Source organism: Anser brachyrhynchus (genome assembly GCF_964034855.1).
Source record: "Anser brachyrhynchus genome assembly, chromosome: 3".
In the NCBI taxonomy this organism is placed as follows: domain Eukaryota; kingdom Metazoa; phylum Chordata; class Aves; order Anseriformes; family Anatidae; genus Anser; species Anser brachyrhynchus.
In genome coordinates this window covers 40,992,279-41,009,156 of record NC_137696.1, presented here as the reverse complement: position 1 = coordinate 41,009,156, position 16,878 = coordinate 40,992,279, and the positions used below count along the sequence as shown (strand labels likewise).

Sequence of the window (16,878 nt, the reverse complement as noted above, 5' to 3'; positions counted from 1 at the left end):
GCGCCGGAAGCAGGCGCCGCGCGTGCGCCAGGCGGGGGGCGTCCGGCGGGGCGGCCATGGCGGCGCTGAGGGGCCGGCGGTGGCCGGGCACGGGGCAGGCGGGCGGCGGGGCCGAGTGGAGCGAGGAGGAGGAGGACGGGGACGGAGGCGGCGGCGGCGGGGATGGCTTCACGCTGGACGAGGTGCTGCGGCTCGGCGGCACCAAGGTGAGGGGGGCGGCGGGGAGCGGGAGCACGTGGCGGCCGTCGGGGAGCGGCCCCCGGTAACTGACGGGCGGCCCCTCGGTAACGGGCGGCCCCTCGTGTCCCCGCAGCAAGACTTCCTCATGCTGTGCGCCCTGGACGAGGGGGAGGAGGAGATGGTGGACGGCGGCAGGAAGGGCGCCATCGACGACCTGGAGGAAGGGGAGCTGGAGGCCTTCGTCAGCTCCCTGGGGCTCGGCAGGTACGCGGAGAGCTGCCTGCAGGAGGAGGACGGGGAGGAGGAGGAGGATGGCGGCGGGGAGAAGGGGAAGCCCCCCAAGAAGGAGAAAGGCAAGAAGGAGAGCGCCCCTTCTTCGTTAGGAGGGAAAAAGGAAAAAAAAGGCAAAGAACAAGTGAGCGGTAAGAAGGAGAGCAAGAAGAAGCAAGCAGCTGGGGGTCCAGACCAGCAGCTCTCGGTACAGAAAGAGAGGCCGGAGGAGGATTTTGAGTTTCGTGCCAGGCAAGTGATACTGATCAAGCCAGGGGGCAAGTGGTATGACCTAGAATACACCAGCGAGTTCTCCTCTGAGCCACAGGACCAGACGCTTCTGTCCAAGTATAAGGCCTTGGCCCAAAAGCTGTACCAGCATGAGACAGACCTGTACAAGAAAAAGACAGACTATCAGAAGGGGGCCTCTTCGGCGTGGATGAAAACGGTGGTGTCGTCGGGTACCTTAGCTGACAGGATGGCAGCCATGACCCTGCTCATTCAGGACAGTGCTGTCCACAGCCTGCAGTTTGTTGAGAACTTGGTAAACCTCGTAAAGAAAAAGGGCGGCAGGCAGCAGAGCCTCATGGCTTTGGATACTTTCAGGGAGCTTCTCCTTTCAGATCTCTTACCAGACACTCGAAAACTGTGGTCTTTCTCGCAGCGTCCATTTAACAACATAGAGAAGATGTCAAGTGGCAATAGGGATTCGAGAGACAGGAGACTGATACTGTGGTACTTCGAGCATCAGCTGAAACTGCAGGTGGTGGAATTTGTGCAAACCTTAGAAACCCTGAGTCACGATTCTGTGACAGCAACCAAAGCGCGAGCGCTGGCAGCTGCCCATGAGCTGCTCTGCAACAAGCCCGAGCAGGAGAAATTTCTGCTCGTTCAGCTGGTAAATAAACTGGGAGACCCGCAGAACAAAATAGCCACCAAGGCCTCGTATCTCTTAGAGACGTTGCTTTACAAGCATCCAAATATGAAAGGAGTGGTGTGCAATGAGATGGAGAGGCTTTTGTACCGGTCAAACATCAGCGCGAAAACTCAGTACTATGCCATGTGCTTTCTGAATCAGATAGTCCTCAGTCACGAAGAAACGCCGCTGGCTAACAAGCTGATAGCTTTGTATTTCTGCTTCTTTCGGAATTGCATTAAGAAAAAAGATGTTGAATCCAAAATGCTCAGCGCTCTTCTTTGCGGGGTGAACAGAGCTTACCCTTACGCTGAGACTGGCGATGAGAAAGTGAAGGAGCAAATGAACACCTTGTTTAAAGTTCTGCATCTCGTCAACTTCAGTACCAGCATCCAGGCCCTGATGCTGCTGTTTCAGGTCATGGACTCTCAGCAGACTGTGTCGGACAGGTACTACGCAGCGCTATACAAGTGAGTGGCACGTTTGGATTTTCGGTCTAAATTTGATTTTATGATGGAGTCGCTGTTGATTCAAATTGATTTTAACTTGTAGAAATGTGTACTTTGCTTTTAAGGTCTTGCAAGTTTTGTGTCTCGCTGGCTAGACGTTTCTGATGTTGTCTATGAGCTAGAAGAAAATAAATGGGATTTCTTTTACTTAATATGGGGATAAAACATGGCAGTGGTAGTTCCTGAGAACATGCCTTAAGGATTTTATGCTTTGTGCTGTTTTCTGGTAGTATGCTTTAATTCCAGATATATTTTGAAACTAAATGATAATTGCTTCTTCTAAAATCACTTGTACAGGTAGTGTGTTTTAGCCATGTTTTTTCATGAAAATCCTTTTTTTGTGAAAAAAGGCAATGTCAGCAAAATCCTTAGGTGATTTAATTTGTTAAGTTGGGAAACCTTGTGCTGTAAAACATCTCTTTTTTCTGTCCTGGCTGATTTTTTAGACTCTTCATAGGATCCATGCAGGCTTCTGTTTAATTGCTGCTGATTTTAGAAAGGAAACTGAGATTCTCCCAGGACATGCAACGCATTTAGGGGCCTTCCTGCGCCAGGTAGCCTGGGAAAAAGTAGAATAGGAAATGCACTTGCTAACACAGATATCTGGACTCATTGTGAAGCTTGCTAATTGCTAACCATTTCCTTTCTACTTTTTGAACATCTGAATAGGGAGATTACTTTCTCACTTTGTACATCTTCAATTTTTAAACTTTTATGTTGAGCTCAGTTTCTCTAGTATTTTTTTTTCATTTACTGATAGCTTTATTTGTAATATCGATATACTGAAGATTAAAAATATTACACAGACATTGACGTTTCGGGCTTGGTCATAATGGTTTGGAGTATTGGCGAGCAAGCTGGAAGTGGTCTTCTAGATACTGGTCTGAAAAATGTACCTAATTGTTGTTGACAGCAATTGCTATTCTGTGTGCATCGTGACAATTAACAATATTTTCTCCTGTGTTTTCTACAGGAAGCTTCTTGATCCTGGTTTAGCAACCTGCTCAAAGCCATCCATGTTTCTTAACCTTGTCTATAAGTCTCTGAAGGCAGATGTAGTATTACGGCGGGTGAAGGCCTTTGTGAAGAGGTTACTTCAAGTCGCTAGCGGGCAAACGCCACCCTTCATTTGTGGAACCCTCTACCTTCTGTCTGAGCTTCTGAAAGTAAAACCAGGGCTAAGGGTCCAGTTACAGGATCACGCGGTACAGCATGATTTCTTTATTTCATTGGGTTTTTACTAAGAGCTAGTTTCATGAACGCCTTTACCTAACCTGTTTCCCTTTACAAGTAATTCCTCCTTTACGGGAAGGACTGCCTTTCTAAACAGAATTTTTATGAAAGTTTACTAACATTTGGTTACGTTATGGGAGAAAGTACTTGAACGATCATAATTACATTAAGAATCTGTATAGATGTAAGCATTCTAGCAAGTCTTATGTCCTTCTTTTATGGAGAGAGGATTATTTTGCTAAATGCTGTATAAGCAAGCAGGTAAACATTCCTGCCCCAAAAGCTTTTTCAAAACATGTCTTTCTTTGTGACTGTAGAGTTCAGTTGTAAGGATCAAGGCCAAAAGTCTGTATTGCTGAAATACTGGCCATCATTTATCTATGTTTTTGTGAGCAGCTGCTTTAGAAATACATGCATCTTCCTAACAAATCAGAATAAAATTGGAAAAGAGAAGGTGTTCGCAAACTTTTTTTTTTGTTTAGGAGTCTGATGAAGAAGAGTGCTTTAAGGATCAAGAAGAGGCTGAAGAGAATGAGGAAAAATTTGTGGATGCAGACAAAGAAGAAGAGAGGAGTACAGCAGAAAATTCTGCTAAACCAGACAATTCGAGTTCATCAGCCTCGTGGGTGCATCACGTGAATATGAGAGGTAAATCAGCAAGAAACTATAATGCATGCAACTCCTAACTTCAGTAACAGTAACATGTTGATCAAGAGTTTTTTTGTAAAATTGATTTAAACATTGTTTTAATTTTTCAAATTTAAGTTTGATTCAAAGCAATCAGAACCATTTTTCTGTTTTTTCAAAGAGACTGTATTAATCTCCTAGCTATTTTCTCTTTATGTAGTTCAGTGTGCTTGTGCCTAAGTAGTAAACAGGTTGGGGATTTCTTACTTCCAAACTGAAACACCTCCAGAGCGACGTAGGCAGTGTTACAATGTGTAACTGCACGTTCACTTGAAGCTTGCTAAAACAAGTTGTCTAGCTCTGAGCCTGCTTCTAGCTTTTTTCTTTCCTGATGACCTTTTCATAGCAACGTAGAACCATCTAGGTTGGAAAGGCCCTTCGAGACATCAAGTCCAACCATCAATCTGACCTACCGAGTCCCATCACCAAGGCATGTTCCTTAGTGCCACGTCTCTTAAATACTTGCAGGGGTGAGGACTCCACCACCTTCCTGGGCAGCCCTTCCAATGCTGACCATCCTCACTGTGAAGAAATTCTTCCTAATATCCAATTTAAATCTCCTCTGGTACAACTTAAGGCCATTTCCTCACATCCCATCACTTGTCACCTGAGAAAAGAGACCAACACCCTTCTTGCTGCAGGCTCCTTTCAGGCAGTTGCAGAGAGCGACGAGGTCTCCCCTCAGCCGCCTCGTCTCCAGACTGAACAGCCCCAGCTCCCTCAGCTGCTCCTCATAACACTTGTTTTTTGGTTCCTTTATCGGCTTTGTTGCTCTTCTCTCCACATGCTCAAGCAACTCAGTATTCTTATAGTGAGGGGCCCAAGACTGACCACAGTGTTCAAGACGCAGTGTTACCGGTGCTGTGTACAAGGGGACAGTCACCTCCTTTTTGGAGCAGAGCAGGGCTTTTCAGGGGATTCCTTGGAAGCCAGTCCTTTGAACTCTCCTGTGTGCCTGATCATACTCTGGGCTGCTGAATATAATCCTTTCTTGCTACCGTACAAACCTGTGGCCTGTCCAGCTAAGAATGATGGGCAGCATTGCTGTTGTGGTGAAATGAAAATAATACTCTCATAAAGTTGCTTGAGGAAATTTAAGTCTTTTTTTCATCTCCTCTACCCCCCAGGCAGGAAGAACGGGGTTTCATACGATCCTTTGCACCGAAGTCCTCTCTACTGTGGTGCTGAAAGTACAAGCCTTTGGGAACTGAGGAAGGTAAAGCATTCTTGTGTTGCTACTTAATGTATTTCTTAGTATGGCTCTTGTTTCAAGAGAAGAAAATTACCTTGGTTATTTTTGCAGTAGCTACCTGGGTGATGTGACAGAAAGGTTAAAGGACACATTGTTCAGCTCTGAGCTTGTATATGCTACATTCAGTGCTGATATGCCAGAGGAGGGAATAGTAACTTCTAGGTGGGGACTTGAACTGTAATAATTTCTTTTTTTGACTTTTGCATCTTAGTTTTTATTAACAAAACTTTCTAGCATTGCATTAAATAAAATTATAGTTGATCCTCATCGTATTTAGTTAATGTAAGTAAAAGGTTAGAACTTGATGTTTCTCAGTTGTTCAGGGGCAGAGCACATCAGCACTGCGCTACTTCATGAAAGTCTGTGTTATTTGGTGAGTTGCAGAGTGGTCTTAAAACATAGTGTCAGGAGTCTGATATGACAACATGAATGATGATTGCATTTATTTTTGGACTAGAAATAAACACATGATTTGTGTTTTTCAGCTTTCCGAACACTTCCATCCATCTGTGGCTCTGTTTGCAAAAACAATTCTAGAAGTAAGTCTTTTCATCAGTCTGTAGCTTTGAACTTTGATTTTTTTGTTAGCTGTCTTTTACCGTTAAAAAAAAACACATCATAAAGCCTCCTTGCACTCTGCAGGTAATTAGAAGTTCTGCAGCGCTGGGAGTAGCATACACTCGAATACAAATACTTGAATACAAAGCTTTTCAGGGAATCAAAGCCTTTTGTCTAAAGCAGGCTGCTCACAGAAGTAATCAGCTTGGTCAAAACATGGTATCACGTGATTCTTAAAGCTGTTTTAGAGTTTTGGTCTATCTGTTTAAAGTTTGTTTTTTTTTTTTTAAATGTGGGGAGCTCTGCTCTTGAATAAAATCCTTTTTTTTAATTCTGCTGAATTGTGCACAATGCCTACTTAGAATTTTTATTTTCATTTGAATATATGATATTTAAATTACATCGAGTACTGACTTCCTGGCTGCAAGCTGTAAATCTTTTTGTCAATAAAAATGTTTTGTCTGTTAGTACAGTACATTGCAAGGTAGTTCATCACTGAAACAAAGCGAGAGATGCTTTTTGTAGAAAATAGTGCAATTCCAAAAAAAAATAAACATGCAAAGGCTGTAACCTGTCAGGCTTATGTGATGAAATATCCCCCAAGTCCTCGTCTTTCAAATTGTGATTTAATGGGCTTGGTCCACTTGAGTCCTCTAACTATGTTTTGTTGCTGTCTTTTGAAAATGAAGACTGTAATGATTTTTTCTTCTTTCAGGGAAATCACATTCAGTACTCCGGTGACCCTTTGCAGGATTTCACATTAATGAGATTCTTGGATCGCTTTGTGTACAGAAATCCCAAACTCCATAAAGGCAAAGGTAAGAATTTCTCTGTACATATCAGCATTTAATCTTGATTATTGATGATGAAACTGTTCTGTCAGACGGTCAAGTGACAATTTGTGCTTGTCAAGAATTTGGAGTGCTCGTGGTGCAACAGAGGAATGGCATCAGTCTTCAGGGCTGCATGAGAGATGGCTGCACCTTAGCTGCCGGTCACAGACTGCTGCCTCTCATATCCACAGATGCAGAAACTGTGAAACTGTCAGGAAGAAACAAAGTAATAGGGGTGTGTAAAGACTAATTATATGTTGGTTGAGGTTGGAAGGGATCTGTGGAGGCCAACCGGTCCTTCTTTATATCTTCCCTTCAGATATTTGTGTGCATTGATGAGATTGCCTTGGGGCCTTTTCAAGGCCGAACAGTCCCAGCTCTCTCGGCGTTTCTTCACGGGAGAGATGCTCCAGTCCCTTCACCATCTATGTGGGTGTTCGCTGGCCTCTCTCAGTACATCCACGTCTCTCTTGTCCTGAGCAGCCCAGACTGGATGCAGCACTCCAGGTGTGGCTTTGCCAGGACTGAGTAGAGGGAAAGGATCCTATCCCTTGACATGTTTGTTGGCATATCAGTCACTCCTCCCAGCTTTGTATCATTTGTAATGAAGTGTTATTTTTTTTGTGTTTTTTTTTTGTTCTGCTACAGAGAACACCAGCAGTGTGGTAATGCAGCGGAAGAAGAAGCAGTTTATGACAGATAGGCAAAGTCTTGCAGGTAAGCCAGCCACTTACCATTTCAGATTATGAATAAGAAATCGTAATTTTATAGTTAAGAAATTCTTGACTGATTGTTGTGGGCATCCATCCTCTGTGCTGTCCATACCACTTCTGTTAACAATAAAAGAAGAACAGATAGCAAGTTCTGTCCATCAAGAGTGGTATCTGATGTTCAGGATCAGGTCTAAACTTCATGTAAGGGTGCATGAAGTCTCCACAGCTGAATCTTTGGATCCATTAAATCATTTTGAGACAAAGGGGATAGAGGAAGTCAGTTACTTCAGTCCTTATCCTCGAGTAGGAACGCAATTTTTCTTCTGCTGTACTTCTACTTGGCTTTACACATCAAAGCTTGCTAATGCCTTTCTTTTCCCTGTATTTTTTCCTTTAGCTGTCAATTACTTTCTATCAATGTAATTCATTTTTTTAGGCATCGTTAAGGTCATACTCTCTGCTTAGCCATTAAAAAACATGTAACAGCAAAGGACAAAGCTACTGCAAACAGCGTGCCTTGTCTGTAGTGCTATTCTTGCTATCACCTGCATATGCTTTCTGTATCTTCCCTCATGCTAGGCTACCCTTCTCTGCATAACCTTGTATGAGAAAAGATAACACACTCACTGCTTAGAGAGTAGATTTGCAGTCTTATATTAAAAATTTAGAATATTGTGCTTGTAGCTAGCAACAACATTGGGGAAAAATGCTAAAAACTTTAGAGTTTGTTCCAGGTTATGGCATTTCTAGTTAGAAGAGCAATCTGTTAGGGTACTAACTTCAGAGATAGACATATTTATAAAATACTAAGGTTTCTGCTCACAAACATGCCATTTTTATGTCTGGCATCCTAGTTTTACAAACACTGCTTTTTAATTTTTTTAAAAATACATAAGATAATGTAAAAATCTTTTAAATCTGAGCTTATCTAGTGGTAGTTAATGCAGTAGTAGTATGTAGTTAATGTTTTTTTTTTTGTTCCCAAATTATTGTGTAACCATATTTTGCTTAGTAAAAGTGACTTAAAATATAAGAAAATGGATTTATAAAATGATGAAAATCACAGTAACCTCTTTCCTTAAATGATATGGATTCCTTCATGCATTGCCACAGCTGCAGCTATTGCTAGGATTAGTGTAAGGTATCTCTGGCAGTGTTATTTTGGTTAGCGTCTTCCTGCCTCCCGAAAGAGGCTGGGTTTTGTCTAGACCCACGTTTTACAGTAATTAAGAACCACTAGTTAAAAATCAGGGTAAAAATTCAGTGAAAGTTGCTGCTTGAGGACAGAGGGAGGTACCATCTTCTGTGCTGGAATCTGTAACATTTTCAGGGATGCGCTTCCTGTCACTTCAGGTCTGTTGTGTTGTGCAGAGGTTTTACTACTACGGAGTAGCTGATGTATCCATAACGATGCATGGTTTTAGGGCTATCAAAGCTTAAAGTAAGAAGCTTTACCTACAGTGCATTTGAGGATACAGTTTGTTTATTGCATTCTTTAGTTTATTTGAGTTGAAGGAATTAACTGACCATTTAGCACAGGTTTGAAGTGGTTTTGTGATGAGGTCGCTTTATTTAGCAGATGACACTGGATATCAGTGTGCTTCTGTCTGTGCAATGCAGTTTCACCTTTCAAATGAATAACAATCATTTCAACTTGAAGTAAAATCAGTTCTTTTTGGCCTTTGCAGTCAACAGTAAGGAATTCCTTGCCAGAGATGAAAGCAAAATCCCAGTGGATGAAGTGTTCTTTCACAGGTAATGAAATATTTGTGAACATTCATTGTGAGTGCAGTGTCTTCAAAAAAAACTGCTTTTCATAAGTATTCTCTAGTGTTCCAAGTGTTTGAAAATTCTGGTTAATTTGAATGACTTGTGATGGTAGCACTTCCCTTAGAACATAATTTAAAAATTTGGCAAAAGGAAAGAATATCACTTATGAATGAAAGCAACCAGTGCTTGTAGTCTACACATCAAATAAGTTGACATTATAATAAATAGACCTTAAACACTGGGTGATGGTGAATGTCTTGCGGGTTGTAATTCTTATGCATCAGAAGTAGATTTTTAAAAAATGGAACATACATTGTTTGTATTACTAATATCAAAACTTATTAAAATGGAACAGTGCGAAAAAAGTCAGAGGAGCTACTCTTCTGCATGTTTTTATGATTCTTTCTATATGGTTGGTTTTCCTTTCAGATTATTGTGTAAAAATGCAGCTGTAATACTTCAATTTAAGTGTTACACATTTGGCAAAAAATAGTTCATATTAAATCAAAATATTGGTTACCTGTAAGTATCTCCTTGGGAGATCAGTCTTTGAATTTACTTTGTCTTTTATAAAGTCCTTTGACTGTGTGTGTGATTAAAATTGCCTTCTGTGTTTGGTGGGATTTTGTATTCTTTAATAGCAAACAAAGGAGTGAAAGTGGTTTAAAGTAGTTGAAGGTTTAGGTAAAACTAAACACAAAGGGCTGTGGGGGAAAATTTAACAGAACTTAATGGGTGAATCGCTTTTTTATTTTTTAAATTAGATTCAAGTTGAACTTATCCATATAAAGCAGATTTTCCTATCTTCCTTTTGCCCTTTTATAAATTCATTGTGTTCAAAATGATTTCTATCACCTCTGACTGTAAAATTCCTTTGTTTTAAACTTTACAGTAGTGGCTTACAGTTTAAAAAAAAAAAAGAAAATACAAATCTCTGTTTTGGGATGTGTTTGAAAAAGTTAACTTAGACTTTTCAGCTGGGGAAATACACACAAAACAATCTTCTGGGTTATTTCTTTTTAAAACTTGTCATAAAGATCATTACTTGTGCCTTTGTGTTTGAGAGCAATATATTATTTCAGATTTTATACGAAGTTTGACAATAAGAGAGAGAAACAAAAGCGTCAAGATGATGAAGAAAGTGTGGAAGATGTAGATGACGATGAGTTTGAAAGAGCATTGGGTAAGGTTACGTTTTTCCTTGAAGTAACTGTTCCAGTATTTTGTGCTTATATGAATTATTAATGTATCCTTCAATAGTTTATGTTGTATAAAAGAACCAAATACAGTGATATGAAAGTAGAAGAAAACTTATCTTTTCAATTCCCATTCTATGCTACTACAGTCAGCAGGTCATACTGTCCCCTCACATAAGGTAAGCCAGATAGATGGCCGTCTTGTGAAAGGTTTCTCTCTCACTACTCTAGTAGTGCTCAGCTTCTTCAGCTCAGGTTGGAAGTTTTCAGAGTTTGAATATAAACTCGTAAATAGCAGTTTGTGCCTTTTTGTTCTTTTCCTCATGTAGCCTAAGCATTAAATAACATTTATAATTTTGTATAATGTTTTTATAGAATTCAGGGCTCCCGTAGTGGGGGTATTCCTTAGTGACACGATTAATATGGTCTTAGTTATGACAAGAAGCTGTCACCAGTTGTGTTTATCTTTTAATTCTTAGTATTTCTGATACATCAACTGTCTCTGAGAATTTTTGACATTAAATTGAGATGCTTAAATTAAAGATAGTCTTAATGTTAGATCTTACTCTTTGAAGAACAGTTCTATTTTTTCAGATTTCGTTTTTACCACTTTTTTTAATAGAGCAATTTATTCCTAAGTGAATCTGATGATAGGAGCTTTTGCTCCCTGAAATCAGGGCCCTTTGTTATTGAAGCAGGTGTTATTAACTATTCAGGAAAATGACACCTGAAATAATGTATTTTTCATTGACTTCATATATTTTTTTTTTGATTTCTTTTAGTAAAAAGTTTTGTTTTCTTTGAATTTCCCCCCCCCCAGATGCATTTGAAGCTGATGATAGTGCCGTTGATGTTAGCCAGGATGACCTTGATTTTGCTGGGTAAGACCTTGAGACAGTTCTTTCATCTCTTGTTTTAATACCCATATAGAGTTTTACTCTGAGGAATTGGATAGAGCTTTTTCAGAAAGACTGGGCGTATCACTTTGGAAAAAAAAAAAGAGAAAGGCAATAGCAGTTGAACTCCAGGTAATCCTGCTTTTCTGCATCCCTCAGAATGGGGCATCGTGATCCTGTGGTGCTTACAGTACGTTGGCTTGAAGCGTGAGACCTGTAGTATTTATCTGTACAACGTGGTGACCTAGTAAAGAAAGTGCAGTCTTGGTTTTCGTCATCTCAGGTTTCTGTTTGAGAATTACCAAGTACAAAAGTAAGCAGAATGAGGCATAATGGTACTGCTGTAAGGATTGGTTGTAACTGGACCTAACTCAGCGGTAAACTTCGTGGGATCCAGAATCACACAGCTCAGTTTTCAGGAAGTCAGGAGTTACATTACTGATTAAGTAGCCTCTTCTTAAAGCATCTGCAATGCAACTTTAAAATCAGCACAGAAACTTTTTTTTAAGAGTTGAAAGAAGAATTAAAGCTTAAACTCCTACTAAAGGTTGAACATTTTTGTGATCCAGACTAGTATGTGTATTAAAAAAAAAAAAAAAAAAAAAGACACAAAACAACCAAGCACCTAGCGTCTGAAGAGCAATGTTTACTTTCTGGGAAAAAAAAGAAAACAGGTGTTATCCTCATTTAGGGATACCAGCATGTGATGTGTTTTTTTTACAGAGAAGGCTTTTTGAAAAGGAGCAGAAACACATAGGGAGAAAATACTGAAGCTGACATTTGTGTTTGTTTTGGAATAGGATTTTCTCCAGACCTTAAAATGGCTTAGTTTTTAACAGTTCCATATGCTGATGTTGAAAACATACCTGAGCGCATAACACGTTCACTAGCTCTCATCCTACATTTAATACTGTGATGCAGTGCAGTTGCAGTGATGTTTAAGTTTTCTAACAGAGTGTTTGCAGGTAGATAAATGTTACGTGGATGCAAACAGTATTTTGCCAGATGATTTGCTAAGACTGTTATGTATTTTTTTAGTAACATAAAAAAGAAAACCATGGGCGGTAAGAAAAGCAAAAGAACTGAGGATTCCGGTGCTGATTGGGATGATTCTGATGATGAAGATGAATTCAGTGACCTGGATGATGAGGAGGTCTCCTTAGGAAGCATGGAGGAAGAAGACTTTGAGGAGGATATGGACGAAGAGGGAGGTGTATTTATGGATGTGTCTGATGATGATAACGACCTAGGTAAAGTAACATTTAATATCAGAAACAAGAAGAAAAAGTTTTTAAAAGTATATTACCTGATATGTAATTACATAGCTAAATTTAGTTACCTAGGTGGGAGGTTTGGCTTTTAAGTAAAGAAGTGACCAGTCCTTCTCTGGACAATGAAGTCTTAAGAGAAATGACATTTCTTGCCACAGTCTCCTAGGTGAAAGTGGGCATTAGGCATCTGGGTTTAAAAATTTGTTTTCTTCATTCTGAAAAATTTGGCAGAACAAATGTAGCTTTATAAATAAATAGCTATATGCAATATGCAAAAGTATTAAAATATCGCAAAGACAAAAAATAAAATCTCTTATGTCTGTAATAGTTGGTGCACCAACTGATTGGTGCACCTTTATGGTTTTATTCTCAACTGAAAAACAGCTTACTCAGAATGCGGTTTATGTGGCTGGAAAAGCACAGATTAATGGAGTATTTCAGCTGATGACTGAAGGTCACAGGAAGATGATTGAAGATAGAGCCAGTAAACTATTCATACAGGTGTTCACACCTTAATCTTTCATGAGATTATTTCATTAAGCTTACCAAGTAGACATGCAAAATTTACATAATCCGTTAGCCTTTATATTGTTATCTTAGTATCATATTTCATTAATATTTGTGCTGTGGAAAAGTTATGAGGAATGACACACCACTGAACAATTTTTAATTAAGTGATAATTGTGTCCACTCTGCCTTAAACTTATTTTTGAAATAAAGACTCGTACTATTTAGACAAATAGGTCTAAATAGATATTTTATTGGCTGGTGTGCTTTAAATATCATGCATAAAGTATGAGAATACAGATTTTTTTTTCCCGACAGACCTTAACAATGACAGTCAATCGAAGTCTGTCAGTAAAAAGACCAAGAGAAAGAAAGAGATGAATTCTGTGGGATCGCTTGAAGGTAAGGAAGCACTGCCATTATTTCCATTTGAGAAGGCTTAATGCAAATATATGGACTGAAAGCTTTTGCATCAGAGGAGTTTAATACAGTAGATTATCTACACTTTTGGATCTGGTTTCAGATTTGAATAAACTGTAGATGAAAACAAATTTTTTCCTTTGTCCTCCAACCAGGGTGGCCTAATTCAGAATGACAATTTGCTCTTGAAAGGACTGGGGATCGAAGGAGTTATATTTGAAGGAAGGATGGAATTGTTCTGGCAGCAATCTCTAGCTTGTGGGGGTGCATTTGTTACTAACACACATTGCATAGATTTGTGCTATTTAGTTCTGTTTGGAAACTTTTTTTTTCTCCTTTTTAGGGGTGGTGAGTAAAGGTTTCTAACACAGGTCTTTCAGGTGGTCTTATTAAACAATAGTAATAATTAAAAAAAATTACAACATTTTGTTTTAGTATCATAGTGAATTTGAAATTCTGTCTCATAAGAATCATACTTTTTGTTTGAAGGATCCAGCCGAGGAAAGAAGAGGAAACTCACAGATGCCAATATGCTGGCATCCGCAGAGGAGGCAAGTTTGATGAGTGCTTAAAAATGTGATCAGGTGTTTTACATAATTTCTTTATACTAAAATATATATTTTATATCTTTTTAAAGTTTGGCTATCTGCTGGATGAAAATGCTGGGTCTAAGTTTGACAATATTGGATTGAACGCCATGGCTAACAGAGATAATGCAAGTAAGTACATGCTGTGAAGAGCAGATAGCTGTAAAGAAGCTGTTACTTCTTTTCAGATTCTGTACTTAAAAAGATACACTTTAACTGGGATACATACAATGTCAGCACACAATAGGGACAGCAGCTCAGGATCAGTAAGACATGACTTAGTACTGAGCATCTCTCTTGACTGAAGAAAACTAATATTAACTGTGACTGCTGGAGTGAGTAAAGCTTCAGAAAGGAGAAGCAGGCTATCGTGCTACTTTTACACTGTAAATAAGAAGTGGCAGTATGCTGTTACTCAGGCTTTTATGTGAATTTTGCTCTGATAAAGAGTATTCTGGATCCTTGTCAAAGGAAGACATGGCACAGATATCTTTATCTATTGGAAATATTTCCTAGCTAGATTGGTGAAGAAAAAGTAACTTCCTGGAAATAACTTTAATACAAATTAAATGTGTAGTTCTTTGTGTACTTATCTTTACAATTCTTTCTGGTGTCACCTGAAAAAGTTTTAACAGCAGCATTCAAGCATTGCATTCTTCCACAGGAACATTAATAAAATACAAATCAATGGCAAGGGTGGTCTTAAACTTGGAGATTTTGAGATGGTACATATTGTGAAGTGGGAAAAAAATTCTCAAGTGTCAAATCCAGAAATTTGCACTTTATTAACATTTATAGATGTAGTAGTCAAGTTTTAAGTTCTTTGTGATCTATCCATATTCCACATAATGTACAGAAGTATCCGTCAGCTTCTCACTTCTCATCTTCCCTCTTACAGATGTCAAACAGATCGAGTGGGAAGTAGAGCGTGACAGGTGGCTCCACAACAGAGATGTGAAAAGCATCATCAAAAGGAAGAAACAGTTCAGGCACAAAGGACTGAAAAAGAAGTACAAAGGCAAGAAATCAAAAAGATGAGCTAAACATGCTAATGTGGAAATTTTTACAATAGCTGTTGTAAAATAATTATATTTTCTTAATCCACCTGTCTTTCTTACTTTTAGTTTTTGTTGCTTAACCATGCCATTTGGTCATTCTCCTTTATGCCGTGAATTCCAGACCACTCATTAGATTTGTAATAAACTGAAAAATAAGAAAATATTTGTTAGCTGTAAATTAGACCTGTGTAAAGGTGAGCCACTTTATGGCTAGTTTGGTTGGATGTATAGTCTTCCACTTCTGAGGACTCTATCCAACCATCTGACACTCCAGCCACACCTATACGTTACAATAAACACTTCTGCAATCTCTCCTGGGGTAGTTTTAAGCAGTAAGAAAATCTGTTTTATACATGAGATGTAACAGAAGCTTGAGCCATCTTTTCGAAGCTAACAACTACAAACCTACCTTCCAGAATTGATGGAAACCTCTTCTGCATTGTGTATCTGAAATCTGACAAGAAAGATAAATCGGTTACTTTACACAGCATATTTCAAGACAAATAATTAAATGCACTATTTTTCTAATTACTTTTTTTTTTCTGCGTTTGTCCTAGCCCTTTGTTATAGCTGCCCTTAAATAATGTGATCTGATTTTTTTTTTTTATTGTATCACAACTGTATTCAGGTTTCTCCTGTGTGTTTTCTAAGCTTCCTTGTAATAGTGTCAGCCAAATACAGGCTAGACTTGAAGATGAAGGATGCTCACAGCAGACACCCAAAGGAATATCAGGATCCTTAGTTTCCCTACATGGCCTTAGGTGTTCACTGAATCCTCCTGCAGGCAGCTACACCAACGCAATGGAAAACGATGAAATGACAGCTTTATGCCATGTGAACGATTTACAGCAGATCAGAGACAGGTCATGTAAATGTATTTGCATTAGCACAAAGTGCTGAAAGCCCCGTTCTGTGTGCAGTCAGCTATTGGATGAGCTCAGCACACCCTGCAGAACTACACCATAAAGTAGAAGGACATGTCAGAACTGGGATGGACTAATAAAAAGGGGGAGAAATGAGAAGCCGTGGAAGCTGAGACCAGCAGGAACTTGTCTAAGCCCACCTGGCAGCTGGCAGGGGCAGGCGGGTGCCCCCCAGCCCCAGCGGTGGCTGCCTTTCCCTGCAGGGCCGCAGGCCGGCCCGGCTGGCACCGTGGCCTGAGCGGCCCCAGGGCAGAAGGCGGCCGCTGCAGGGCGGATCACCTCAGCCGGGGGCTGGCTTATTTCTGCGTTACCCGAGCGCCCCGTCAGAAGCCTCGGAGGCTTCAGGGGCCGGAGCTGCCGTCTGGAAGGGGCCCCGGCTGCCTTACGAGTTGCCGGCTGGGTCAGTGCTTCACCAGGACGATGTCGGACCCCGGCGCCGCCTGAGCCAGGGGCGAGCCCGGGGATCCCCCGGGGCTGCACGGCCGACACGGGAGCGACCGGCGCCCGCCTCCCCTGACGGCCGCCTCTCCTCCTTCAGCCCGTACCTGAGGCAGGGCTCTAGCTACGAACACGCGCAGTGTTCAACCTTACTCCCGCACGGGTTAACCTCTACTATTTTCTTTAAAAACTAAAAAAAACCCGCAGTTGGAACAAGCCCGGCGGTGCCGCGCCGCGCTCCCAAGCCCCTCGCCCAGCCCCGAGCTGCCCCCCCGGCCCGCCGCACCTCGGCTGATGTCCATGGCGCGGTAGAGCAGGAGGACGCCGCCCAGCGCGGCCGCCTCCAGCACCACCAGCCCCGCCAGCAGCCGCCGCCGCCTCATGGCCGCCCGGCCGCCATCAACGGCCGCCCCCGCCCTCCGCCGCCGCGCGCCTCCCCTGGGGGCGGTCACGGAATGGCGGCCGCGCCGACCGACCTTGGCGGCCGTGGGCACCTCACACAGCGGGGAGGCGATGCGGCTGTGCGGCTCGCCGGGCTTCGGCAGGGCTGCAGAACGGTGCCGAGCCGTGCCGGGCCGTGCCTATGCGTGGCAAACCATGCTGGGCTGTTCTGAGCCATGCCGAGCCGACCTGTGCTTTGCCAAGACATGCCGTGCCCAGC

At 41.3% G+C, this 16,878-nt stretch overlaps 2 protein-coding genes across 3 annotated transcripts; one reads left to right on the top strand and one right to left on the bottom strand.

The window, feature by feature from the left end:
- Nucleotides 1-24: 24 nt before the first annotated feature.
- Nucleotides 25-15,381, top strand: CEBPZ (CCAAT enhancer binding protein zeta). Its single transcript, XM_080584334.1, has 16 exons — nt 25-206; nt 314-1,836; nt 2,849-3,080; nt 3,591-3,756; nt 4,923-5,011; nt 5,533-5,586; nt 6,321-6,423; nt 7,087-7,155; nt 8,840-8,906; nt 10,004-10,104; nt 10,938-10,998; nt 12,052-12,263; nt 13,110-13,193; nt 13,701-13,762; nt 13,849-13,930; nt 14,697-15,381. The coding sequence occupies exons 1-16, from the start codon at nt 57-59 to the stop codon at nt 14,834-14,836; spliced, it is 3,195 nt and encodes a 1,064-aa protein (XP_080440460.1). The 5' UTR covers nt 25-56; the 3' UTR covers nt 14,837-15,381.
- CEBPZOS (CEBPZ opposite strand) lies at nt 14,554-16,663 on the bottom strand. 2 transcript variants are annotated; one of them, XM_080584362.1, is made up of 4 exons: nt 16,504-16,663; nt 15,266-15,310; nt 14,904-15,001; nt 14,554-14,797 (listed from the first exon to the last, which is right to left on the bottom strand). In XM_080584362.1, the coding sequence occupies exons 1-3, from the start codon at nt 16,598-16,600 to the stop codon at nt 14,919-14,921; spliced, it is 225 nt and encodes a 74-aa protein (XP_080440488.1). In that variant the 5' UTR covers nt 16,601-16,663; the 3' UTR covers nt 14,554-14,797; nt 14,904-14,918. The 2 variants fall into 2 exon arrangements, with proteins under 2 accessions (XP_080440488.1, XP_080440487.1); XM_080584361.1 differs by having other exon boundaries at nt 14,917-15,001.
- Nucleotides 16,664-16,878: the final 215 nt, after the last annotated feature.